This window comes from Pyxicephalus adspersus, chromosome 2, assembly GCF_032062135.1.
Source record: "Pyxicephalus adspersus chromosome 2, UCB_Pads_2.0, whole genome shotgun sequence".
NCBI lineage: Eukaryota > Metazoa > Chordata > Amphibia > Anura > Pyxicephalidae > Pyxicephalus > Pyxicephalus adspersus.
The window spans coordinates 51,623,727-51,651,701 of record NC_092859.1 but is presented as its reverse complement, the minus strand read 5'-3'; the positions used below and the strand labels follow the sequence as shown (position 1 = coordinate 51,651,701).

General features: G+C 37.7%; 1 protein-coding gene across 1 annotated transcript; it reads left to right on the top strand.

Moving 5' to 3' along the window:
* Positions 1 to 730: 730 nt before the first annotated feature.
* Positions 731 to 27,079, top strand: HSPA9 (heat shock protein family A (Hsp70) member 9). Its single transcript, XM_072400771.1, has 17 exons — positions 731 to 896; positions 2,985 to 3,043; positions 5,577 to 5,664; positions 6,029 to 6,210; positions 7,952 to 8,076; positions 8,521 to 8,594; positions 8,894 to 9,000; positions 13,645 to 13,807; positions 15,091 to 15,183; positions 15,957 to 16,166; positions 16,260 to 16,487; positions 17,602 to 17,706; positions 21,611 to 21,728; positions 22,255 to 22,349; positions 23,616 to 23,708; positions 24,406 to 24,546; positions 26,700 to 27,079. The coding sequence occupies exons 1-17, from the start codon at positions 834 to 836 to the stop codon at positions 26,763 to 26,765; spliced, it is 2,010 nt and encodes a 669-aa protein (XP_072256872.1). The 5' UTR covers positions 731 to 833; the 3' UTR covers positions 26,766 to 27,079.
* Positions 27,080 to 27,975: the final 896 nt, after the last annotated feature.

Below are 27,975 nucleotides of genomic sequence, written 5' to 3'. Positions count from 1 at the left end.
ACGTTTTAATACCGATTCTATGTATTTAAGTACTGTCCCAATATAAAACTTAAGCACTAGAGATACAATACCAGCATCATACATGACCACTAGAGGTATGCTAAAGCAATTCAAACAAATACCAAATGGTTATGTAATCTATAAAGTTGTATAACCTCATATGTTCTCTTGTTATTCCCATTTCCTTCTAAATATTAGGCTGTATCATGATGAAGTTAGTGAAGATGCATAATAGTTTGTAACGCTGTCACTATCCTGAAATACACTCTGCTACCTTTTGTGGATACACGTTTGTATCCATCTCAAAAATTATATTTTCACATTTCCCAGCCCAATAATGGGCGACCATTAGAGGAAAGGATCCTTCAGGCAGGTGAAAATATCCTAAAGCAAATTCCCATCCATAACCATGCCGTGCTCCTAACACTTCCTGTCCCTGATGACCTTGAAGCCGAAGCCCCAGAAAGGACCCAAACACCCCCTTCATAATAAATGCCTGAAATAATCTTTGTCATTTTATTGTAGCCACTGGGAAATGTAATCCAATATCAATAGAGTATGGGTATTAATGAATTACTCGACTTCTCCGTAACAAGAATCTGTTAGATATCTTGATTATACATATGCATCCTAAACAAACAGGCATCTCGTAGGACTCAAAGGGAGGAGAAGGAGAATTATCCCTCCCTGCCGTGAACTTTGTAGTCACGCCCACGTGGTCTAGATACTTCTAGAAGCTGCGCAGTGTGGGGACCTGTCTGTGTTAGTTGTACTTGCTGCAGGTTGCGCTGTTCTTCCCGTCATCTAGCTAGCACACATTCTACAAAGCAGCAATGCTGAATGTCAGTAGAACTGTCAGCCGTATGGCTTGTGTAGCACGAAGCGGAGCCTGTAAGGTAAAGTATATATTTTTAGTGTTTTTCACACTGCCGTTTACTATACTTCTCTCGAGGCCTGAGAGACATTAGAAGGTTACTGTATGACATTCTTGAACTATTCTGTTCTGTATTGCTGGGATTCTAGTTTTCGTCCATATGGCCTTGGTTATCGAATTCAAATGAAATGCAGCGTAGATAATTGTGAATAATGTGACTGTAACGTTTGCTGTATGGACATGAACTCGTGGTTGCTTTGAGTTTAGTCTGACTTGGAATTGCTGAGAAATGTTGGATGGGTCACGTGTTTCACGCTGTAGCCGGCAAGGTTGCAGTAAACGTCATAGGATTGCACCATCCTGTACATGGAGGGCACTGAGATCAATGACTGGCACCTTTCAAAGTGCAGTGTTACAACACTAAATAATTTGGTACATTTTGATCTTTAATTACTACCTGTGGGTTTTTTCAATTGACTAATTTGTACATCAGTTTTAGAACATACATTTTTTTTTCATTTGTGATGTCAAAACAGTTTTTATATGCAAGCAATACACATGATTTTATAATCAATTGTAATCCTAATATATATTGGTTATTCATAAATATTTAGTTTTTAAACTGCCAGCATGAACGGTGTTTGATTTGTGGGTCCTTGCTGCTAGACACTCGGCATTACTGTTTTTTTTTTTTTTTTTTTTACGTACCCCTGTTGTACAAATGTTACATTAGGTATTACTGAACCTTTCACTGCCGCTCCTGTATGTGAGGATTTGTAACCACACCGCAACCTCATTGCCAGTCTCTTCTAGGTTTTTAACATCAAACTTGCCCTGGGAGTATATCCCAGCATTGTTCTTTTTAGATTGTTGCCATAGCACAAAACTACTTTTTTTCCTGTGTCTTTCCTAGACTTGCATAATTGGCCTTTTTCAGCCAGGGTTCCATTGAATATTAGGGTGCTTTCAGATGGTAATGGGGTGCCTTTAACAGAGGGCACTGACCATACTACTTCACATTGCGTTCCGGTGTCACAAATAAGGGAAAGGGATCAGTGGAGACTCTTCTCTAACCACCAGTGTTAAAGGGCACTGTAATGACCTCTGATGTAAAAGAGATTTCTCCACTGACAATTTACATTGACTTACCCAGAGGAAAGCTGGGATAGCCGAGTATACCTCACAACACGGACTCACACATGCAGGTCTGAGCCTGCCCTTATACAGCAAACCTACAGCTTGGTAAACAAGGGCTGTGCTCTGGGTACAAAAAATGAATGATTTGAACTGTAGCAAGGTTCCTGTAGAAGCTGCTGCTTGTCAGTTAGGCTTAGTCATGAGCACAGCCGTGGACTCCTGACAGTGTGGGATCTCCACAAGTGTCTCCTCAAGCGTCATCAGGGTTTCCCTTTTCAGCCAATCAAGGGAGAGGTCATATGAGGTCATTGCTACAGGAATCCCTAGCAAAGTTGTGGCATATGCTCTGCACCCATGTGCGCAACCTTGTGCCACAGCCCTGCTAGCGATTCCGGTAGCAGTGTGCACAAACAGCCTGCCCTCTTAGGACCTTTCCAATCAATGGAGAGGTTGTATGGGAACACTTCTCCAGGCAGCCCCAGCAGAGCTTTAGCATGTGTTCTGCAACCTTAAAATGGGTCATAGGTGTTTATAAAAGTTTATCACATGAGGCTTCTGGCAGCTGCTTCTGTGCATGGATGATCTCTTGAGGGGGGTGGATTTCGTTTAATAGGGAAACAAAATGACATGATCATGTGGCAAGTTTGGGGTATTGGGAGTCTGCAAAAAAAAAATGTACAGACCCCTATAAAATGTAAGTTTTTCCAAAAATGTACAGAATGCACAAATTCCTATGTTACAGATAAGTCATGATATAGTAGTTCAATGTGTATTCAGCCCACTGTGAGTGGTCACTGGTATGAAGCTCGTCTGTGCTTTTCTGCAGCCCAGCATTTATACATCTTTGTTATCTGGACTATTCTTGTCTTTTTATAGTTCGTTTGCATCTAATTGACTTATTGTTTGTTTTAACTGCAGTTCTGATGGTTTTTGATATTGAAAAATAACTTCACTTATACTTTCTGATCTTTAGGGCTGCCTCAGTGGACTCAGCCAAGAAGTCCTAAAAGGTGTATTCAAACGAAACTATGCGTAAGTGTTGACATTTTTTTTTCTTCCTAATGTAATTTTGCGGTAAGAAAATTAGGGCTTTTAACAAACGCTGAAGAAATGCAAGATTGAGATTTTCTTTGAAAGGTCTAACATTTGCTAAGAGTGTTGGCCAATTGGTATCCTTAAAATATTGTCTTCAGTTTTACAACAAAGATGCTATCCATGTTGTCAAACTACCCTAACTATTGTATAGTTAACAATAGAAGGAACAGAAAAACTGAAATGTCCATAGGATTTTTAAAGTGGCTACTTGTCAGTTTTTTTTTTTTTTTTGTTTTTTTAGATGAGATGAGAAGTGGAAGGATTTCTTCTTGGGAGTACTTAATGCAGTAAAAATAATTCAGGCAGTTCTCTTTTAATCTAGAGTGTGTATTTATATACATACTCATATCACATATTTAGAGCTTCCCTTTGAGTATTACGTGGGTTAGGGTAATGATATGGAGAAAATGGTTAACATTGGCAGTACGACGCTGAACTAATAGCACATGTATTTAGCGTGCATTCTGCTTGTAAAACATATGAGCAGGCAGGTCTTCTATTGCAGAAAAATTTAGGTAGTCGCATATGTTTTGTTGCAGTAGGACATAGCCTGGTCACAGTTTAATTTTTTACATTTTGTTTTGCTTTAAGTTTGTCTCCTGCCAGCCCTGCTATTACAATATTTGAAACTGCAATCTTTTTACTAGCAACAGATGCGTAAATTTACTCCTGTTGCAATTCAAGTCTTTGGAAATTTCTATGTGAGACTTTGTTAAAATACCTTACCTTCATACATGTGTCAATTCATGTTTGTTAAACACAAATTTATCAGGTGTTGTTAAAAAGGCAGTTGCTTTTAAACAAGCATTAGGATACCTGCAATACTGTACCCTTATAGCTACTAGTAACCAAAATTTAAGCTTTCGAAGTGGGTAGTGAAGTGTTACAGGGCAGTGTGTTTTGATGGGTGAAGTTTTTATATTCTTATGATGCTAAAGCAATGAAATTTTAGGGTGTGTTAGCCAAAGGTGTTTACCACTTGCACTTGCTTTTTCAGTTTTGTACACCCCACCATTCTAGGGCGATTGGCATTCAAAGAAGAGAAGCAAACAGGGTAGCATAGTATGACCATTACCCACCCTAATGCTTCTTGCTATTTACCCAGTTTGTATTTTTAATTTTGGGCTCCTAGACACACTTGCCTTTGAAACTGCAACCTCAGTGTTCAGTTTTCGCACATTTATTACCTTGTGACCTCCATATATAGAAATTCACTAAAGAAATTTTGGTTACTAGTAGCTCAAGGGTCCCCTGTGTATAACCTGAAACTTCCAGGTCCTTATGAACAACTGTTTAGGATATATAAAGGTTTGAACGCTGTTAGGTTGTTAGGCTGCAGAATATGGCAAGCAGTCTTAACAGACACAGCTATCTCACTGCTGCTGATAACTTCATTACACACTCCCACTCAGGTGGATACATTTCGTAGGCCATTTTTTGATAGAATATGGTGAGCATTGGTAAGAGGGAAACTGAGTCACTGTGGGATTTGTTGGGCTTGGTTTGTGAAATAATAATTCACTTTATCTGTTCGCAAACTGTTCACGTTACCTAGATATAGCCATAGGAAGCAACATCTGAAGTTGGGCTGAAATCACATTGGCCGTAAAGTTGCATGAACCACTGCTGCCTGAAAAAGCCAATTCCAGATGCCTAGCAGTTGCCAGTAGTCCAACTAAGCCTAACATGTTACATTACATTCATTACTCTACTACAAGGGATTACATTCTTAACAAAACATGGAACACTAGGAAGTTGGATCAAAATACACAGCACTGAACAGTAACAATTCAGGCTTAATCCAAAAAGATGGAAAAATGGGACATACTAATGGGGCGCAGACATTAGAAAGTTGGAACAAGTATAGGCGGTAAATAGAACACTGCCACAACAGGGTTTACTGGATACATATAGCTTGAACTATATATATTATTATTTTTTTTTTTTTGTAAGCCATGAAGGTTTTAAGTGCTGTCAGCATTGTACTGCAAGACACTGTTCCTCGTAACGTCAAAGGACAAAGTTGAAAGGCATCTTCCTTTCTTTTAGTTCACTATCTTTCTCAAGGTTCAATGTGCTGGTTCCTTGATTTTAATGGTATGGTTGTTAAAAGCAGGTGCCAGTTCCAAGGAAACACATTACTGTGCTTGGAGCTCATAGGGGTTTATTGGGGCACATTTTACCAGTGTTAATCCAAGATCTCTGGTATCCCCAAATATTTCAACTGCTTTGCCAGTATTGGCTAATCACCAGATATAAGAACTTTTTTAATTGCACTGTGGTTGCAAATTTTAACAGAAGGAATTATTGCAGACTGATGGGCCCCTTTTAAACTGGATAAAATGGGTATGTCTTTTATAGCCTGTTTAGTTGTAATGTGTATTTTACTGTTCTCTGATTTTACAAATTACGTTTCTGCCAATGTCAAAAAATGCAATAAGTGAATAATTTCCAACTTTTTGCTCTTTAGATCTGAAACCATTAAAGGAGCAGTTATTGGAATAGATCTGGGAACCACAAACTCCTGTGTTGCTGTTATGGAAGGAAAGCAGGCAAAGGTAAATTAAATTTGCTTATATAGCTTGTTGCTTTTACCAGACAGTTATACAGTGATTGAGAAATTGGTTTTATGGAGTTTCACTTATCTAACATGATTAGTAATGACTGTCCAATTAAAATTAAAGCAAAAGTAAACTAGCTTGGTTGGGGTGCAAGGCTGCTTTGCACTTTGTCTATTTGCAACTGTATGTCTACCATGCCACTAGATGTGTTTGAGAATTCCTTTTTCCGAAAAACTCTAATGTGATGTTTTTATGTATCTTGTTACACGTGAGCTTTTTATCGTAAAAAAAATCATGCAACAGGTTAGTTACTACTGTGTATGTTTAAGCTAATCCCTCAGTAATGTATTTACTTTTTTAGGTTCTTGAAAATTCAGAAGGTGCCAGAACAACTCCTTCTGTTGTCGCCTTTTCAGCAGATGGTGAGCGACTAGTTGGAATGCCAGCCAAGAGACAAGCCGTTACTAATCCCAACAATACATTTTATGCTACAAAACGCCTTATTGGTCGTCGGTATGATGATGCTGAAGTGCAAAAAGATATGTAAGTGTTCTTTATAGTAGTTTGGGGACACTGGATCACTGGAAAATGGGTTTAGTCTTGGTGTTGAGTGGCATTTAAGTGGATTGTACAGACTCGTGTTGATCTTATTTCATCAGCAGGAGACTTGGCTCCTTAAAATCACAGGTTTAAAAAAATATATACTTTTTGTATTCAACAGCTCAGAATAAAGAAGATATTTTAACTTTAAAGAGCACAATCTTATAACTTGACACATTTAATGCAATAAATAGTGTTCTGTTCACAATTTTACTTCTATACATGTCATTGCTTATCAACATATTTGCTGTTTGAATTTGTTCTTCTTTTGTTTTGGGTCTACTTAAAGTATTATAAAGAGAAACTAAACTCAAAACTGCCAAAAAAAAAAAAAAAAAGAAATTCACCTAACCTTCAATCCTGCCAGACTGTCCGATCCATCCGGGGTTGTCTTGCGTCATGTCAGGAGCCGGTGCTCCAGGCGCCGCCGTCCTCTCCTCTTCCGGGTTCTTAATCCTACGTCACCCGACCCAGGCGCAAGATCGGGTGACGAAGGATGACAAAAACATTTGTGGTAAATTTTTTTTTTTATTTGCACGAAAAGGCTCCTTCTGCGCATGCCTGAGATGCTCGGGCATGTGCAGAAAGAGCACCCAAGAGCCTCCTGGGATACATGACGTTGGAGGCTTTGCGCCCCCATTCATTCTCGATCACTAAGGGGACAGTGCTGCACCCCCGTACATAAATTCTGAGTTTATGTACGCTTTAAGAAAGGTTGTGTGCATTGCTTTGAAATCTGTTTATCTCAATTTCCCCCTGCTGATGGAATCCTTTGTTCCTACACTGCTCAGTGTGGTACTAAGTGTTTCGTACCAATATGAAACCATCTAAGTAAGGAAGTGTATTTTCTTCTTGAATGTTCCCTGAATCGCCCTCTGTTCCTGCATTTCCTAATTTTTCTGTGCCTGGTGCCACTATCTGTCTACATAAGCTAAGGTTTAGTCTTGCTTTGCTTTAATGGCATTTTGGATAATCTTGTGACAGTGGAAAAGAAATCACTGAATATTTGACATATGAGTTGATAGCTACAGGTTATAGATAAGGCAACAGAGAAAGTAGTAATAATGCGGTGCGGGAATTATTTAAATATATGGCCAGTTGGAGTCAGAAAAATAGTTTTATATATGTCAAAGAAAAATTACATTCCTTAGCCTCCATACATATCTGGAATTCATGTCTGTCCTTGATACCAGTGTGCTGGTTTCAAAATTGGCTAGATTTTCAGGGCAACCTCTGGGGTATCAGAATTCTTCAGTTACCTTGTGTTTGTAATCATCACTTAAAAGTTCCTGGGTTTATTCCCACCTATAATGCACTCTGCTTCTTTTTGAGTCTTGTAAGCATGCATCTTTAGACATGGGACATGGAACTAATTTAATTCACCACCAAGATTTTCAGTGTCTATTTTCCTTCACTTGGGAAAATGTCCATTTTTAGAATTGGTTGGGATCTGGATTGTTGCCTTTAGATCTCCTTTCAAGCTGATTAGGTGATTTCCCCCCCCCCCCCCCTCCCCCATACTTTCTCTTCCTTGTTCTTGTTTATATACTTTAGTTTATTTATTTATTTTTATTTTCTTCCTGCGAAAATGGACTTTGGAATAATGTGAATAGCCGAAGTAAACTGAAACTGGGTTTGCTTTACCATTCATTTTTCAAATAACCTGCTTTTTTTTTTCTTGTAGTAAAAATGTCCCTTTTAAGATTGTTCGTGCTTCCAATGGTGATGCCTGGGTGGAAGCTCACGGAAAACTCTACTCTCCAAGTCAGATTGGTGCTTTTGTGCTTATAAAGATGAAGGAGACTGCAGGTTAGTTATGTGTATTGTTTCTATGTACTATGTATCTGCCTACCAGTGTGCAACTAAGGGCTCTTTCTATAAATTATTCACATCTGTTTGCTTTAGATTCCTTTATACGCTTGGACAAATAGCATTTCCTATTTTGTGACAGCTGTGCACTTTCGAGATTGGCCAGAACTAGTCATTATTTTTAATAGGAAGTGAAAGTTTACACATAAAGTGATAGGACCACCTAACTGCGTGTTTCAGGGGTAATAGGGGGGAAAAGTCCTTTTTTTTTTTTTTTTTTTTTTTTTTTTTTTTTTTTTTTTGCTCACAACTGTTCCAAATCGTTACTATGCACTAAACAGTGCATTGACTATATAGAAGTGTGTGTGTGTGTGTGTGTGTGTTTTTCCTTATGTATAGTGATAAAAAAAAAACCTTTTTTTTTTTTTTTCCCCCTTATGTTAGAAAATTATTTGGGCCATGCTGCCAAGAACGCTGTCGTCACTGTACCTGCATATTTCAATGACTCACAAAGACAGGTAAGGAGAACTGTTCTTCGGCATCTGTACTAAAAACTGCCTCAACTTTTTATGGTTTTTTATTATGCAGTGGGCACCCTGGTTAGCAAATTTAAAAATGTTAACACCTACATTTCCTCCCAACTTTTTCACTAAATTAAAAACCTTTGTATCTATTGCTTATTTAATGCCTTTTATACACTTCTTTGTTTCACAATATCACAAAATGCATTTTGAATATACAATAAAAATTCATGATTTATGTAATAATTTTAATTGTTTTCTAAATTTCACTTTTATTTACTTTTTAACTATTTTAGGCAACAAAAGATGCTGGGCAGATTGCTGGATTAAATGTTTTACGAGTAATTAACGAACCAACAGCTGCCGCTCTTGCTTATGGCCTAGATAAGTCAGATGATAAAATGTAAGTTTTTTTTTTTTGCTTTCTTTAGCAATTCTGTAACTAGGCTTTCTACAAAATTTTTTTAAGAAATCCACTTTAGAGACTTAATTGCTGCTCTTGGGCTAGCCAGTGCTTCTAGGTCAACCCATTGTGGTCTGGTTCCATGTATATTGCATGTAGATATCTGCGCTACTTGAGCCTCCTTGGTATATTGCAGGAGATGGGTAACCCCTAGGCCTCTTTGGGAGCGTGTCATGTACAAGGTAGCTTTTTGGATTCCGCTCCTCTCCCCTATGCCCCCCACCCCAGATAAAATTTAGTACTGTATTTGGGTTTGAAGGTGATTCAAAGTGTGCCCAGACACAAATTGGCAGTATTCGAAAGAGGTACAATATTCTCGAAAGCACATTTATTTTACCTGTGGGTACCCTTTTTGAACCAAGAAGGTGGGGACTTAGACCATCTCTGTAAATCTGACAAAATTTTAAGAGTTTAATTGGCCTGGTAGAGTGTCTGATATGTTGATGTAAGTTGGATTCCTAAGTATTGTAATGAATGCCCCATAGAAAGTCAAAATGACTCTTGATTAACTCAACCTGCTGGGCCGGCAAGGTAATATTAAGCGTTTTAGGCGCAATTTACCTGTAGCCTTGAAATTTTGGCAAAATGATCTAACAGCTTGAAAAGATCTGGCAGTGTCACCAGTGGAGATGTAATGTACGTTATGTCATCTGTATATAAGGTGCATTTGTGTTTGGTTGCCCCACATCAAATTCCTCTGATAATCTGCGTTAGAGCAAATGGCTATTGCGAACAGCTCTAAAACCAGGGCAAACAATAAAAGAGAGATAACCCCCCCCCCCCCCCCCCCACACACACACACACACACACACACACACACACACACACACACACACACACACACACACTACAGAGAAATTTTTGCTGTAGTGACATCATACAGAGCTTTCAATAAATTAGTGAAATATGTCCCAAACCCAATTTTGTCTAATAAATATTGCCAGGACAAGCTATAAAACACCTTTTGCAGGTCTAATGAGAGAGCAGCATGTCTTCGCTCCTAGGGCCTTGGTCCTGATTAGTATGCAATACAGATATAAGCTCTATGGACTGTCTCCTTTGCTCTGGGGCTTGTCTATTTTGTATAAAGCCTACCTGGTCCTGATGGATACAAACCCCCAGACAAGAATTTAAGGCATGTCGCCAGAATTTTAGTCAATATGTTGAGCCTGCAATTTATTAGATTGTATTTATGGGATGGTCCTGTAATTACAAATTTCTGTTAAATCTCTTCCCAGTTTCAGGATAACACTAATATATGCTTTATTTGCATCTGGAAAGAGGGAATTCCCATCTCTGATACAGTATAAGTATTCTACTAGTAAATTCCTCTGCTCCTGAACATTCGCAGCGTTCTCTTTCCATAAAGTTGGGCATGGAAAGTTTGAAATTCTTTCATGATAATGTGTAAATTTTTGCTTTAGGAATAAGTTTGTTGGCTAATAATCTACCTGATTTATCACCCCATTTTTAAATTTATGGGCATACCATCTAAGTGATTTTTCTGTTCTCGTAGTGAGTAATAATTTTGGCTTCTGTAAGTATCTTTTTAAATTGAGTGCAAAGATCTATTTATGGATAACCCTATGTTGAAACTGAACTGCATGATATTCTTTGAGTTTGCTTCTATTTGCTGGTTGCAGGTTTTTTATAAATGGGAGCCTATCTTAATAATTTCTTCCCTAATTATCTCCTTATCCACTTCCTATTTAGTAGCTTGAGAAGTATCTCCAGCTTTGTGTATAAAAAAAATTGTGACCAAATTTTCAGGTTCTCGCTGTACTGTTGGGTCTGTTATGAAACTCTCATTTAGTCGCAATCTATAGGTAGGATGGTGAATTTTCAAACCCTTCAACTGCACCAGAATCGGGTCATGATCTAACCATGATGTGGATAGTATGCGTGCTCTAATTATCATAGGCGTCATGTTAGTGGGTATAAGAATGTGATCAGTTCTGAAGTACTGATTGTGGGCCACAGAAAAATTCATCTCTTTTCAAATATCTATTAGATCATATAGTTTCTGCTATGAAGATAATCTGACTCTTTTTAGGGGGTGTCTGTATCTTGGTTTGTTTTGTCAAGGATCTGATCTAGAGCCGTATTTGAATCGTCAAGTAAAATTAAAACTGTCCTTGGCTCTTGAATGAACCTCTTTCATAAGTTTTTAGAGAAAGTCCAATTGAACTTCATTAGGTGCGTAATAAGTCGCTATGGTGCGTAATAAGTCTCTTCAATGCTCCCTTGCACAATCAAGAACCTCCCTCCCAGATCTTTAGTCACTTATTAGAAAGGAAATTAAGGCTTTTGGAGAAGCATAACCTTATACCACACTTTTTATCAGCATTCGCTAGAAAAAACAAGATAGTAATTCTTGTGTAGAAAGCTTAACCCCCCTATCGGTATTCCCGAGTGTGACTCGGGGTGGAAAAAATTGCAAAAAGCGGTAATCCCGAGTCACACTCGGGGTACCTTTGAGGGTCCCTCTTACCTTATCCCTTATCTCACGATCCCACTGTGATGGCGGGGCGCTTCTCCGTCGGGGGGAGTGGCCGGGCGGGAAATTTAAAAGCAGATTACGGAGTAATCTGCTTTCGGTGGAGTGATGGATTCTGGGGGCGGGAAATTTAAAAGCAGATTACTATGTAATCTGCTTTTAATTTTTTTTTTAAAGTAAAAACACATCAAAACATATAATAAAAGTATAAATACACATTGTAGTGCACCAAGCATCATTGCCCAGTGCCCTGATTTACATTTTGCACGCTATTAGCCCTGACCTTGTTCTGACCTTTTAATGACTTTTTGATCACTTCCTGAATTGAAGTCAATTTTTTTTCTAAAATCTGCATATAATTTATATTATTATTTATCAATAATATTGCACCCTTGTTTGGAAAATTTCAAAAGGAAATTTTTGATAAAATTTTTTTTTTTTGGATAAATTACATTGTTTTGGGCTAATATTTCATTATTCTTTTATAATAATGATTTATAATTATGTATTTTTTTTTATAATTTATGATTCTAATATAAATAAATATAATAATTATACCCGGGAGTTAATCCTAAGAATTACAGGCCCACAATATAAACAAAAATTTCTACGCAAAAAAAATGGGATCACTTTTTGCATCAAAAAATGACAGAATTAGAACGCTAGGGGGGTTAATACTGATTTTGCAAGAAGTGTGTTTCCTGCAATGCTACTATATTGGCCTTAAGCGAATTGTAAAAATGAAAGGCTTTAGATTGTTTAAGTGGGGAGTTGAGACCCTGTACAATGTGTGCGAGAATTTTTAGTTGCGTTGAGTTTTATCCCTGGTGACCAGCTAGTCAACTCACAAAGTCGCAAGGGTAGGGTTGGGGAAAGAAAAGCAAGGGGGATGAACATTAGGAAAAAACACAACAAACGGGTAAACAAAATTATAGCAGTTTCAGAGGCGGAGGGCCTCCTGGTTTGGGTGCCCCTGGAGCTCAATGAACTTGATCTAACTTTAGGCAAATCTCTGGGATATCTGGAGGGATAGACTGGAAAAGTTTGTGGGTAGTTGCAGAGATGTTTTTTATTGGTACAAGTAAAAAACAAATTCTAAAATGATGGCGTCTTGCCTAAATCTTTAGGTCATCAATTCTTGATTTGGAGCTTGTCTACCTGTGTATCCAGAACAGTAATCTGTGCAGTCTTGTGACACTCTGGTTATGGTGTCATCCATTTTTTTTTTTTTTTTTTTTTTGTTCAATCATGTCAAGTCTTGAACCCAAACTTTGTAAATCCCTCCGGAGCACTGAAGTTTTGGCAGTTGATGTTTTAGCAGTTCTGCATGAAGCAAAGCAGCCATTTGCTGTAATAGCCTGCTTTATCTGGGTTGATAGTTGAACATTTGTTGGCTCTGGTATCAGACAACAGCATAGGTATACTGTATTGGCAGCCCAAACAAATGAAAACCTATCATACTGTACAGCACAGATATGATTGGAGCAATAAAAAAACAGTAGTAAAACAGTAATAAAGTAAACAGTAGTTAACTGGCTGACTCTGGTTAAATGGTTTGGGTCTGCTACCCAGGACAAGCATGCAACAAGGAAGCTGAATTTGGAGCTTCTAGTGTGCTCATTTCTGATTCAGAAAATATTGAAGCCACTTGATCATGCCCAGATAGCTAGCATTTTCAAAAGTGGAGGACAGTAAGCCTTCATATTTTCTTAGTACGGCTTTGTTTATACATTAGGTTTTGGTTCTAAAATTGTTGCATTGGAAAATTTCTAATTGTAAATGGGTTATCGATCGCTCAACTATCTCAAGTGGTAAATTAATTCACAAATACAAAGTATTGTATATGTGATAAGGTTGGGTTTCTTGCTCTGGTGGCTTTGCTTCTAACACTTAAACTATCTTGGTGACTATTTTTTTCCAGTTACTATGTTTTTTGTAAATTGTGAACACAAAGATGGCCGTTCCTTTTACTTCCCCCAATTCATCATCAAAACTCCCTGACTTTACAGAAAACTTCAAGAAAATGCTGATTTTTTTTTTTGTGTGGACATTACTTTTCCTTATCCCTTTGTTTTTGTTTTTCACAGCATTGCTGTCTATGATCTTGGAGGTGGCACTTTTGATATTTCAATCTTGGAAATACAAAAAGGTGTATTTGAAGTTAAATCCACTAATGGTGACACCTTTCTTGGTGGAGAAGATTTCGACCAAGCATTGCTGCAACATATTGTAAAACAGTTCAAAAGAGAAGTAAGTTTTTTTTTTTTTTGTTTTTTTTTTTTTGTTTTTTTTAATGATTATTTGCCTGACCGGAGAATAAAAAAAAAAAAGCTGATCCTCTTTAGTTACAGCTTCTTATAATAAATGATGTGTACTGTTGCATGATGCAAGCTTTAAAAGACCATACAGCTTTTGTATACGTTTAGCATAAAGTGTTCATAACGGTGTTTTGAACCAGGCCATGCAGCAGAGATATAATGGCAGAAAATGCTCAGAACAAAACTGTAAAAAAGTTGAAATGCCTGTAAATGCCATATTCACTTCAGTAGGATAGTTTTGAGCATTTCTGGGCCCTTTCTTTTTTGGGTGTTTCTAATGCTGTCCAGAAGCTGTAGGGTATGTTATTTTTTATGATTTTTTTTATTTTTTAACACTGGGTTGCATTGTGTATTGGCACATTGGAATGAATTAGTATTTAAAAGCCTATGTTTAAAAATGTTGTTAACACTTGTGTAACTGTCTCTGTAAACTTGGCCAAAACCTGTTACATTTTTAAAATCCATTTCAATCTTGACTTTTAAGTGGTCAATTAGAAGATTAAACATTGCAATTAACAATTTTGATATGACATGCCACATGGCATAACCACTCTTACATTTCTTGGTGGGGTATTTTGTGGTAAATTGGTACCTTTTATATGTTTTGTTTAGTATTACAGCTTTATATATACGCACGCATACCACTCAAAGGAATTCTGAAATTTGCCTTATCCTCATTTAGCCTAATTTTTGAGGTAAAATATTGGCCATGCAGGATACACACTGTGGTTTGTGTCCCCCCTCCCCCCCAACTGCCTATGCTTGGTTTCTTTTGTTTCCACCACTGCTTTTTGTAGTCTTCAGTAGTGCAGATAAAAAGCCCTGTATATGTTCCAGGTTACCCAGTGCAATGATTCCCCACTCCCATATAAAAATTCTGATAGCTGGTCTTTCAGGCACCCACGCCAAGAAAAGCAGTGTTAGGGGAAAACTATTATCTATTGGTTGCTGTTGTTTAACACTTTTCAGCCCTCCCATATGTAAAAATATATAAATGTGAGTCACTGCAATGCACCAAAATTGCAACTGTGTTTTAGTACATGATGGTAACAAAGATGGATTTACACTTTTTTCCTTGCCTTTATCCCAAAGATAAGTCAATAAAAGTAGCAGCGGTGAGTACTTTGCAGGTACTCTTTAAAATAGCTACATTTGTTTTTATCTATGAATATTCTTCGTGTAAAAATATACATTATTTTTTTTTTTTCCCAACAGACTGGTGTGGATTTATTAAAAGACAACATGGCTCTACAAAGAGTGCGAGAAGCAGCTGAGAAGGCAAAATGTGAATTATCTTCATCTGTACAGGTAGGTTGATGTGTGGCTGCATTTTTTTTTTAAGACAAAAACATTGTTTGCCCTACATATTTCATATACTCTTTGACTATATGAACTTGTGACATGGCTTGTTTTATCTAAATTCTCTAACTGGGTAGTCTTTCTGTGAATTTATTTTACAAATTGTACAAAAGTCTTGCATACCAGGCCAAACAAAAAAACTTTTTTACATCGCCAAGGCTCATTCTTTAATATTTTAATTCACTACTGCTGTCCAAGACTACAAATGCTCCCCCATTTTTTTTTTTAATTACCCCCCTTCATATTCCTCAGCAGCAAAGTTGCATGGGCAGTGGCATTTTCAAGTACAGTACTTTATTTTTTTAACAAACTTTTTGTATAACAACTTTTTGGAAACTTGTATAAAAACATTGGCATGCGGACATCATCTTGGTGAAAAAATGTATCACTGCTTACTAAACCACTAGTGACCAGTTTAGATGTCCCTTTGCAATCCAAGGCTGTCCACAATCTATATCTGCTTGGCTTTTTCTAGCATATTCCATTCTGCAACCAATTTTCCTTAATGTGCTTCTAAGGCTGAGAAGGTGAACATCTAAAGAGACCTATGATTGTTCGATGAGAAAAGACCCTTTCTTATCCACTTATAAATGGTCTGTGTAACTGGGTATTCAAACATCATATTTATGTATGGACATCTCATTTGAGGGAAAACTTGTCACAAAGTATGCAATTTTTATAACTGTATGATCATAATAAATCCCTTGTATGTGTATTTGCAGACTGATATTAATTTGCCATACCTGACTATGGATGCTTCTGGACCAAAACACTTGAATATGAAGCTGACCCGTGCTCAATTTGAGGGTATTGTGGCTGACCTGATTAAAAGAACTGTTGCACCAAGTCAGAAAGCTATGCAAGATGCAGAAGTCAGCAAGAGTGACATTGGTGAAGTTCTACTAGTTGGTGGAATGACCCGCATGCCAAAGGTGAACTGTAAATTACTTTTTTAAAAGTTTTATTATGTTTTTTTTTGCAAGACATAAAATATAATAACCAGATTTTATTGTGCTTTGGTTTAGGTTCAGCAAACCGTCCAAGACTTGTTTGGCCGTGCTCCCAGCAAAGCTGTTAATCCCGATGAAGCTGTGGCTATTGGTGCTGCTATTCAGGGTGGTGTTTTAGCTGGTGATGTGACAGATGTTCTGCTTTTGGATGTCACTCCTCTTTCCCTTGGAATTGAAACACTTGGTGGAGTCTTTACAAAGTTAATAGGCAGAAACACCACTATTCCAACAAAAAAGAGCCAGGTAAAAAATAAAACGTAATGATTTTAACTCCAAAGAAGTGTGTGTGTAATGTATATATTTTATATTGTTATTTTATTTTTATTTTTTTCTCTATTGCTGTATGTCCCAAATACCTGTTGGTTTACTGCAGGCTACAAGCGTAAGAATCACATAGATCTTTCAACAGCTTTTTGAGCAAATTGGTCATACAGGTGTAAATTTTGTGCATTGACAGGTATTTTACATGCCTCCATTGACAAGAGCTTAGATAGGGGATCCTTTAATTTGAGGGAAATAAGGGGAAATTTTATAAAATGGGTAAATAGTTGATTTACCAGAAAAAAAAAGAAAATATATATATATATATATATATATATATATATATATATATATAGCAAATGCCATAAGCTATATCAGAGATTACAGTGATGTCTCTTGATGTAGTAGCACCACTGCTAAATGTAGGTCTAGGACCACAAACTGCAAGTTGTAAAAATTCACTTACATGAAGTTTGGTTGAATGGCAGTCAGAAGCTTCATCCACATGAATGGAGCGCTGATTGCCAGGAATACAGAGGTACCTCTAAAAGTGATATGTAGAAGTCTGTTTGCCAACATACAAAACCTATCCCATCTTGGTGGGAAGCTGTGATGGCTTCTAAAGGTGAAGAACAAAAAAATCACTTTCCTTTTTTTAAAGTTTATATTTGGGCCCCTATAATTGTTTTTCAGCCTTTTTATTTAAACTGGCTAGCAGCAGACCCAACACATGCATACAAAAACACACCTGCTCATTTTTGCATCACAACACTGCCTTTTTACATCTCTGAACTGTGCTACGCTATAGTATATATGATATGGATTAGAGTTCAGTTACGCTGCAGTGAACGTATAGTTAAGTGTTGCAGTAGTATATGCAGTGCATTACAGACGTGTTAATGGGGTCTAAATTCACTGGAAATTGTACAAATCTCAGTCCCTGACAGTCTTATGAATACTATTTCCAAAAAATAAAATGATCAAAATATGAAGACTATTTTTGTTATTTAAGATTTTTAAGTCGCTATTTAACTTGCTAATATCCTTTATCATTTATCTTATGTTGTGAAGACTTAGTCTATGTCCTTTTTTGAAGGTGTTCTCTACTGCTGCTGATGGACAGACACAAGTGGAAATTAAAGTATGTCAAGGAGAGCGAGAAATGGCCAGCGACAACAAACTACTTGGGCAGTTTACATTGGTAAGTATGTTTATTGGGTTTTATGTGGTTTTAATTGAAAACCATTTGGATTGTTATACAAATAATGACATAAGAATAGCATAAAGTGTGGAAACTTTATATTTTTATCTTATTGCAACCAAAAGTCATACAATAAACTGATTAATATGAACAGTAGTTGGTATAGAATGTTACGCAGTCAAACTTACATATGAAGAAATGAAAAGAAGAAAAACAAATAGAACGTAGTGACTATATGCATATAACATTTTTGCTCATAGGAAAATTCAGTTGCCCATTTATATGGTTGCATTATTAATTTTCAATTATTTTGCTTACCAAAAACAAAAGAAAAAGGGAACAAAAATCAGACATATAAAGTATAATACTTACATTCACCAAAGGGTGAGGGAGCAAGATAGGTATTGGGGTGGAGGGTAAAATATCAGAAAGGTGCTCCTGGGTTTTAATATTGAGCAATATGGTTACAGGATCCATAATAATTTTGGTCATGGGTCCTCTTTATGGACTTGGTGGTCATTATCTGTAATGCTAATATGGGCAAGTTTGATCATAATTTCTGCCACTTCTGACCAGAACAAGGAAGGTTCCAGACAGCTTCAAAATGTGGAGTAAAGTGCCTGGTTCTTTTTGACAGCGCCAGCAGGTTATGTTGACATGTGGGTACATTCAAGACAGTAGTACAGGGTTTCCTGATATTTGTTGCTTATGGAAGCTTTGTGACCAAAATGGTAAATAGTTCACTTTGTTCTTGAAAAAATTCTGCCTAAAGCTCTTGTTCCTTCTTCGCAAGAAATGGTTGGATGGATGGGTGTTGCTCCGAAATTAAAAGTTTGTATGCACTGGATATCGTACAATGTGAACAACAATTTAGCCCTAGTGGAGACATTGTTGAAACTGCAAGGGAGAGGTAAAGAATGCGGGAAATAGATTTATTGTAATGAGCACCAGAAACCTGATTGGGGCAGCAAGTACTCTTATTGTAAATGGATATTGGGAATCCACTCTGTGGAAGAAAAGTGACACACTCAACACTTCTTGCTGTGCCCATTGTTTGAAAAGAGGGTCCGAAAGACCTGGAGAAAAATAAGGGTGGCGAATTATGGGAGCCATAAAGAGAGCGGCAAGCCTGCAGTGTTGAGGTAGTTTAGTATTTTTTAAATCACTTAAAGGGTAGTTCCTACGAGTGGGTGCTGTCACATTTGGGGGATCCCAAAATTTTTATGTCCATAATATTCTAGCTTATGGGTTTTGGAGAGATTGAGTCCTCCATAGCCACCCAGTGTCCCCAATGTCTGTTTACACCAGTCCATCAGTCTTGCCAGATGTGGTGCTATATGATAGAGGGTCAGGAAAAGCTCCTTCCACTTTTTGACTTGGATGATGCAATGCTATGCCTGGTAATGAAGGGAAGTCCAAATGCCAGATAAACCTGATACATTTTGTTCAATTTTTGTAAATACAGGTAAAGGTCTGCAGTAGGTTTATTAGTCTTGGCATAAGATTTGGTGATTAAAGTGTCTGAAATATAAAATTGGAGATTCTCCACATAGGCAACCACTTTGATTCACTTTGTTCCATTATCCCATGTATGTTAGAATTGGTTCTTGTGTGTCATATTTCTAAGCTTCAAATAAAAAGTGGTGGGCAGAGTGGACAGCTCTGTCTGGTGCTATTACTGATTGAAAATAGGGTGAGAAATCAAACCATTTACTGGCATTCTTTTGGTAGGTGAGAACAACGCAAAAACCCAACCCAAAAATATGAAGGGATACCTATATGGGACAGGGTGGCTTTAAAGGACCATTGTACCCTGTCAAAGGCCTTCTCTGCTTCTGCAGCCAAAATAATTGTTGGGATTTCCTGTGTATGTAGTCTATTAAATTTTTATATCACAAGTGTTGTTTGCCAAGTGTTTAGTGATATTGGTCAGTAGCTGAAGCAAGAGCCTGCAGGGAATCTAAAGGAAACTTGACCATCAGTAAGTTATACGCCTCTGTGTGAACCCTTCCGGGCCTGGTGACTTCCCAGAAGCCGATTTGGAAATGGCTGTTGGTAATTCTCCTGTTGTAATGGTTTTCTGGAGTTAAGATGCCTGTGCATATCCCTTGATCAAAGTGCCTTTGCCAGGAAAAGAGGAAGTTAGCTTTGTCATGAGGATTATATAAAGATGTGAAGAAAGAATTGTCTTGGCCGTGGAGTCGTGTACTAGGGTTCTAGAGGGAGACAATACTAGGGATGAATGTGTGAGATCTTTTCCCCATAATGACTGTCTCTTTCCCCATAATGACTGTCCCCTTTTGGGGAAATGCAAAGCACCTTGATGGGGAGGAGAACCACCTACCCTTAGGCATAAGTGGTATCAGGGCTAGGATAATTTTTTTAATGACATCATGCTTGCGTAGTATCCAAAGGCAATGAATGTTGCGATCTCAATGAAGGGGATGGTCTGGTCAGTCTACAGGGGTAGATTCTGAAGGGGCTTGTTTGGAATGTTGGTGAAGAATTTGTAAGATCCAACCAGTCAGACTGATGGGATCAATTCCCAATAAGGCAAACGTGTCAGGTAGCTGTGAATGCATGTGCAAGGCAAAGGCAGTATCTCCATGAAACAGCTGTGCTGTAGCCACATGTGACGATCCAGGGCTGCAGGAGGGACAAGGCACAATGTGAGCTGCCTGTCTGTGGTGCTGCATGCTGGATAGAAGTTTCCACAGCAATGCCTAGCTGGAAGAAACTGGTGTGGACAGATGGCAAACAGCTCCAAAGTCCAGCTCCAGTACATGCTCACTCTGCCATTGTGTGGTGGCCACGCTCTCCTATAGTTTGTTTTAATGGTTGCAGTGAAATGCCTAATTTACATTCTGACAAACTATTTTCTATGTTGTACACAATACTGTGCCATAGAGGTTTAATTGCATCACATTTCTGTCCCAGTGTAAATACAATAACACACTCTCGCTCTTAGAGGATATCTTTTGCTGTGAATAAATGCTCAGCCAGCTATGTCCATACAAAATACTGTATTGACATGCTGTTGAAGTTAAAAATGACCATTAAAAAGGTGAATGGGCTTGGAAAGAAGATCCATTGTAAATTTGTACATGTTATAATAAAACAGAAAGTTTGCTTGTTAGCAAAAAGCTTACCTGTCACACTAACGTGCCAAAAAAACATGGGGACTATCCTTTTTGAAAAAAAATCTATTTGCCTTGCAACCTTTATAATATGAGTAATTGACCTGAAAGTGTAAAGATATGGAATTCTAACTTTTTTTAAACAGTCATACTTGTTCCACTGCATGGTTTTAGATGGTGTTAAAGCCAGTAAGCTTGCATAGCAGGTAAGCTACCAGTATTGCAGGTGTACTTTCAAAGAGAACTGCCATAACCTGGTGTATCTAACCGAAAATTACCAAATCTAGTTCAGATTAGGGATTTTGGAGGCATCCTCACAGGAAAATATCACAAAGTGTAAATTTTACACAATTGATATTAAAATGTAAAAGAGATTGCAATCAACTGTATGCAGTCCTGCATTATTATCTGTTGAAGCTAAAACAGAACATTGATACATAATTTTTAGAAATTGACTTTTTTATATAAGCCTGGTTAAAAAAAAAAAAAAAAAATATATGTGTGTATATATATGTATGTGTGTGTGTGTATGTGTGTGTGTGTATATATATGTGTGTATATATATATATATATATATATATATATAATTTTTTTCCAACTTCTTGGCTTGTGGTCCCCAGGACAATAAAGGGGTAATTCTTCACCGCAGGTACACAGGTGGCAGTACCTTAACAGGGGTTCTAATTCATACATACGCTAGCCTAAATATGTTGCGCTTGTGTTTGCCTATGGGAGATTTACTGACTATAGTATTTTATTTTGTTCAGGTTGGAATTCCACCCGCTCCACGTGGAGTGCCCCAAATAGAAGTTACATTTGACATTGATGCTAATGGAATTGTTCACGTATCTGCTAAAGATAAAGGCACTGGTCGAGAACAGCAGAGTAAGTTATTGCTAGATAAAAACTTTTATTGGAAAATAGTCTGTGCATTTACTAACCTTTTTTTCTACATTCTTTAGCTGTTTTGATAGACCGCTTTCCAGAATTTGTGGATGCAAGTTGTTGTTTTGTGGGTGTACAAGCGTAAAATTAGGAGGAAATATGATGGGTAAAGCACAAAAAGGAACATGATGAAGTAAACAGTAGATTTCCCAGTTTTGGGGTATACAGACTTCCTTTTCTTGGAGTTTTGACACCAAACTGCTTTCAAGTTCTTAAGCCATGTATCCAGTTCCTGGCCAGACAGTGGGATTTAATGTTTTTTCCCGCATATGCAGGGCCACACTAGGAGCAGTGCCCTTATCTTTGATTGGTGACTAACTTAGAGGTTGCAGCTATAGTACAGTGCAGGTATAGTTCCAGGACTGACTGTATGCAAAGTTGGTAATATGTGAACAGCCTCGAGAGCAATCTTGAATGGTATTTGTTACACAGAATTGTTGACTATTTTAAAACTTTTTTTTTGTAGTTGTAATTCAGTCCTCTGGTGGCCTCAGCAAAGATGATATTGAAAATATGGTGAAAAATGCGGAAAAATATGCAGAAGAGGACCGAAGAAGAAAGGCAAGTGAACTTTTGCCAAATATGCACTCCTCTTGTGGAAATCTTTATTCCTCACAAAATGTTTTGTTTTTTTGCAGAATAAGGTGAAATTTGGTTACTTATGGGGACAAAGCAATAAAATCTATATAATGGGGTATATTGACACCTACACAAAGTTGGAAAGTATCCATCCCTATACAGGCTATATCCCCACATGCACAAAGTCGTCCCAGTTTAGCTTTGGTTTCTTCAGCAGGTAGAGAATCTCTCCCCAACTCTGCTGAACCTAAACTTCTCATTTTTATATTCGGGACATAATTTGGAAATCCTATTCTCTGAACCTGAAATCTTAGAGGACTACCGAGATCAAGTAGGCTGTGTTCTGCTTATGTATTGGTCTGGGGTTTGAATGTTATTTGCCTAATCAAAGCCCAGACCCTCTTTGCTGCTGTAATTGTAGCGGTACTAAGGCTGCTCTCCATGATTTAGACTGGGCGTAAATATTGTCCTCAATGACAAATGATGAACAAAAAAAATTAAAAAGGCTAAAAGTAGAACTTGTCGCATGGCTAATGTTGAAAGCTGTGAAAAATAAGCCTTCCAAAACTTTAAAAAATCCTCTTCATTTAAAAAAAAAAAAAAGATCAGATCTGTGCATGTTTGCGACTTAAAAGGTACTTGAAAAAAGGTTGGTCACTGGGGACAGAAAAAAAAAGTATTCAATGCCCTTTTAGCTCTGTACTAAAAAAGTGGCACTTAGCCACTTAGTTTGTTAGGATTAGTATTTACACAGCCGTTAACCACAATCACTCAAATTCATATGATCCAGCAGTTAGAAAAAAATTAGGGTGACCGGACAAGATGTATTCCACTTGTGTCCTTAAAAACCATGACTTCGAATTAACAGAACCAAAGCGCTTTAAGTTTGCAGACTCAATGTCTTTGTACCAATGGATTCACATAGTCAATGTGGCACTTATTTTGAATGAAGCAAGTCTTTTGTCAAACCCTCTAGTATTCAGCTATAAAAGTTACACTTTCAGGTCTAATTACTTGGTAAAGAACAACAGTTTTTGCTAGAAAGTAATGGGTGCCAGGAAGAAAACTCTTCCCTGTGCCCTAAATAGGCAAAATGGCTCTGCTCCCTCACCCTAAAGACATTACAATAAAAACCTTAAAATGGCTCCTCCTTTAGTTGCATTACTTTTACAAAATGGTATAATGGTAATAACTACTGTATATAGTTTTGAATGAAACTGAAATTTACACAAGTGTCTTTACTTCTAGGAGCTTGTTGAAGCTGTTAATAACGCAGAAGGAATTATTCATGACACGGAATCAAAGATGGAAGAATTTAAAAGCCAGTTACCTGAAGATGAGGTTGGTTTAATATATGGTATTATATTCTTAAAAAGCATCTTTGGAAGCTGTGCCCAAAAGGCAGGCAAAAAGTGTAGTTACTAGTATTTTTGGTGGTCTTGCTGCAGCTGATCCTATCCCCAATACTGACTTGCCATACAGTTTTCACTTCCCCCTCTTCATATTGTGTGTGGAGGTTCCCAGGTCTGTAATTCCTTTCAGCAAAGCGATCAATAAGTAAGCATGGTGGTATCGCCAAATCTCATGACACTTGTCATATGGTGGTATCTTACATCCTCCTTCAAATGTATGTGGTTGAGGCTGCAGGTTCAGTAGTGCATGCTCACAGGATATATTGTCTGCTGCAATTTTTTTCTTTTCTTTAAATGTATCAAGACAAAAGGTTCTAAAAAGCAGTAAAGTGGCGCATTTTACATAAATTCCACTTCTGTTGAGCGAAAAAAGCAATGCTAGAATTATAGCAAATCTTATTGCATATAACAAATCAATCAGTTCCTTTTTTGTTTTTTTTTTTTGTTCTAATGAAAGTCTGGGTGTACTATTTAAGTTGTAAATATATATTTAAATGTAAAATTATATTTTTTAATCACTCTTTTCTTCAGTTTTTCATTTGTTTTTAAATATCATACCCGCTCTTAAAGGACTGGAGTGTTTTTTTTTTTTACTGAATAGTTTTTCTAATCCTATTTAACCTTAGTGCAACAAGCTTAAAGAAGAGATCGCAAAGATGAAAGAACTTTTGGCTAGGAAAGACCAAGAAACTGGAGAGAGCATAAGACAAACGGCATCATCTCTACAGCAAGCTTCATTAAAGCTTTTCGAAATTGCTTACAAAAAGGTAATGATGGCCAGCAGAGTTTAGTCTTGGCTTAGCAAACTGCTTTGAAGTATGTATGGTCTTGGTTGGTGGTATAATGACTTATAATATGCAGCACTATGGCTCCAGGTTTAATGCAGAGAATTTTTTTTTTTTTTTTTTTTTTTTTTTTAGTTCTTAATGTGTTTGCATGTGTTTCCTCTGAGCTCTGTAGTTTCCTCCCCTATCCCAAAAAAACATTGTTATGGTAATTTGCTTACTTCCACAAACTGGCCAGAATAGACGTCATTGACACTGCCTAATATCGTAGGGACGCTAGACGTCAACCTCGTAAAGCACTGCGTAATATGTCAGCAGTATGCAATGTAATAATGGGTGTGGTTTTCAGAATTTTTTTAATAAGGCGTAAACTCCTTCCACAGATTCTTTCCCTTGCTCACCATAATCCACAGACATGGAATGTTATTCCTCTTTAAGAAAGTTTTTACCTAAAGTTCTAGTTCCCATTCAGCCATATGAAGTGGGTGAGGATGGGTATTGGGATGTGGATATCTTTAATGCTTACACTTGTATAGGAAGTGCGTGAAGGATTTACCTTATGTGAATCTGTCAATTACTAGCCTATGCTAGTTGCTTAATTTTTTTGTTTTACATATGCCTTAAACTTAGGAAATGTAAGGCAATGCAAATACTGTATAATAAATATATATATATATCCGTTTACTTGGTAGAAAACAGGCTTAACTAAACCACATTCTCAGAAAATCGACACTCTGGATTAGTCCTGATGGAGCACCAGAAGTTTGGGCTTCCCAGATTACTCATTAACACAAGGCATGTGTAAGCCCCACTGGGTGTCCATTTTATTTGTGCAGTCAAGTTCTGCAGCCTTACAACCCTGTTCAAACCTTCAACGACTAGTAACCAAAATTGAATCCCCTGACAATAAAAAATTTAAAGATTGGGGGGGGTCACAAGTTTAAAAAAAAAGTATGAAACGTGAACATTAGGGCTGCTGTTTCAAAAGGAAATGCCCCTAGAAACCCTAAATTAAAAATGCAAATTGGGGACCCCCGGGGCCACTTGCATAGTAAAGAGCTTCGAGATGGGGCTCTTAAGGTAATACCTACCTGTCACAAATCTGTAACTATCATGCTACCCCGTCTGCGTCTCTTCTTTGAACCCCAAATTCTCTAGAGCATTGGGGTATGAAAGCAACAATGTGGGTGCAATTAGGCACACCTTTGTGTATTTCCACCTATAATTTAATTGCTATAGCTTCATCAGAACATGGACTGTGCCCATCAAAATGCTCTTCCCTCTTCTTACATCTCCCCATTGCAGAGAAATTGGGGTTTAAGTGTTAGGAGTCAAAATGTATTTGCAAGTGGGGAACAACTGTGGCTAACATTTCCTAAAATTCCATCACTTTGGTATTAAAACATAAACTCTGCCCACTAAAATGAAATTCGGGTTCAGGTATTGGAATGGTACAGTCATGTGTAAAAGGGAAGTTTGTTTTGATGGGGTAACCATTTTTTTTTTTTGTTGTAATGATGCCATGGTGATGAAAGTTTGGGGGTGTTAGCCACAAGTGTCCCCCACTTGCACATATATCTGTTTACCTTCACCTCTCTGTTCTACAGAAAATGGTGCACAAGGTAGACAAGTGGCCAGGTATGTGTAACAAGGCAGCACATTTTGATAGGTAGTCCTAATGATGCCATACTAATCAAATTTTAGAGGGGTTTAGCCAAGTGTCCTCCACTACAAATACTAATTGTGGTTTAAAGAAGAGGAGAAGCAGACAGGGAAGCATAGTATGACCGTTAGTTTTAAGAAGGGTAGATCTAAATGTAATGGACCCAGGGGTCCCCAATTCGCATTTTCAATTTAGGGCTTCTAGGTGCACTTCAGCTAAATCGGAGTAATTCACGGTTTCTGGGGGCCTGTAGGAAATGTCTCGCACTTTTTTTTTTTTCCCTGCTTAAGAACCTCAAAATAAGAGGGTGCGAGTGTGATGCATAGTATCTAGAAGACAGGACAATTCTGAAGTGCTTTACACTGTTTTGTTTGTGTTGTAGTGAAAGGGAAATACTAATATATTTTATGTTTGGGTACTTACATATACAAAAGAGCCTATTTCTGGAGATTGACTATTTCTTATTTTACAGATGGCATCCGAAAGAGCCGGTTCTACAGCTGGAGACCAACAGGAAGAGCAAAAAGATAAACAATAATTTAAAAGAATTCAAATAAATAGAAGCTTGGGAAAAAATTGCTTCATGGATGTCCTGAGCAAATAGAGTCTATAAGTCAATTGTTCTACTGTGTTTTGGCAGTACTTTTATATAATTTCTTTATTATGTTGATTAGAAATGTGTCTATGGTTTCTGCTACATAAACTGTAGACTTCGTAAGCCTTTGTGTGTTTTTTTTATTTTTTAGTAACCTTCTTTTTCTCATACTTCACTAAAATATTTTATACTGTATGTTGTCCATTTCACTCTGTTACCTCATTTGAGGCAATGTAGAATAAAAAATACTTGCTAAACTTTTCAGTACATAAACATTTTATTATTTTTACCAAGTAACCCAGAACCCAAAGTCCTTAAAATCTAACTGTAATTTGATTTGGCCTTTTTCACAGGCACAGGCTTTTCATGTGTGTTTCTAGGGATTTTTTAATTACTGAGGAGTGATGGATAGAGCTATGATGGCACAATTAGATGGGTAGATCAATCACAAACATCACGCAAAGCCTCTCAAAGTCTTTTGGTGGAATGGTTTATTTACACCTAAATCTTATTCCAGCAGTCTTTTACAGGACCAAGGGCTTCAGTCTTTATTAAGAAAGTATAATGCTGTCTGCAGGAAGTGTGGTTAGCTACCTCAATATGGCTATACCCCAATATGTTTAGAAGACCATTTTTAACTTGGTGTTCTGGGAAGGCAGGACACCTTTAGTCATCCCTGCTAGATTGTAATTTGGTGTTCTAAGATTCTTGTACAGAGAAGCTACTGGTAATTTGAAACCTCATTCTGTGTTCTTGAATAATCTCCCCAGGTGAGCAAGGGTCTTCCCACATTGTCCCAAATGTGCAATGTAGCACTGACTAAATTGAATGTAATTTAAGCATTTAAATTTAAATCCCGGCTCACAACAGGCAACGTAGTGTGCAACAATGGGGCCAACCTTGTGGCCAAGTTACACATGTGCCCTGCTATGCGCACGTACTGAACATGGCGGTGCCTCCGCACTTACCCAGGACAGCAGGATTAACTGAGACAGGCTCGTTCCAACTGCAGCCATGTCCGCCGATCCCCTACTGCCCAGGGCCCACCGTCCACTCCTCCAGCTGTTGCGGCCTGCCCAGCACCCGACTCTAGATGTCAGTTCCCAATACCGTCCACGCGCCGCCTCAGGGCCCACCGCCGCCTCCTGCTGTT

Excerpts from the sequence above, each read along its gene's own strand:
- HSPA9 (XM_072400771.1), top strand. The coding sequence starts at position 834 with ATGCTGAATGTCAGTAGAACTGTCAGCCGTATGGCTTGTGTAGCACGA. Across the intron at positions 3,044-5,576 it reads GTATTCAAACGAAACTATGC|ATCTGAAACCATTAAAGGAG; the intron begins GTAAGTGTTGAC and ends TTTGCTCTTTAG. Across the intron at positions 23,709-24,405 it reads GCCAGTTACCTGAAGATGAG|TGCAACAAGCTTAAAGAAGA; the intron begins GTTGGTTTAATA and ends ATTTAACCTTAG.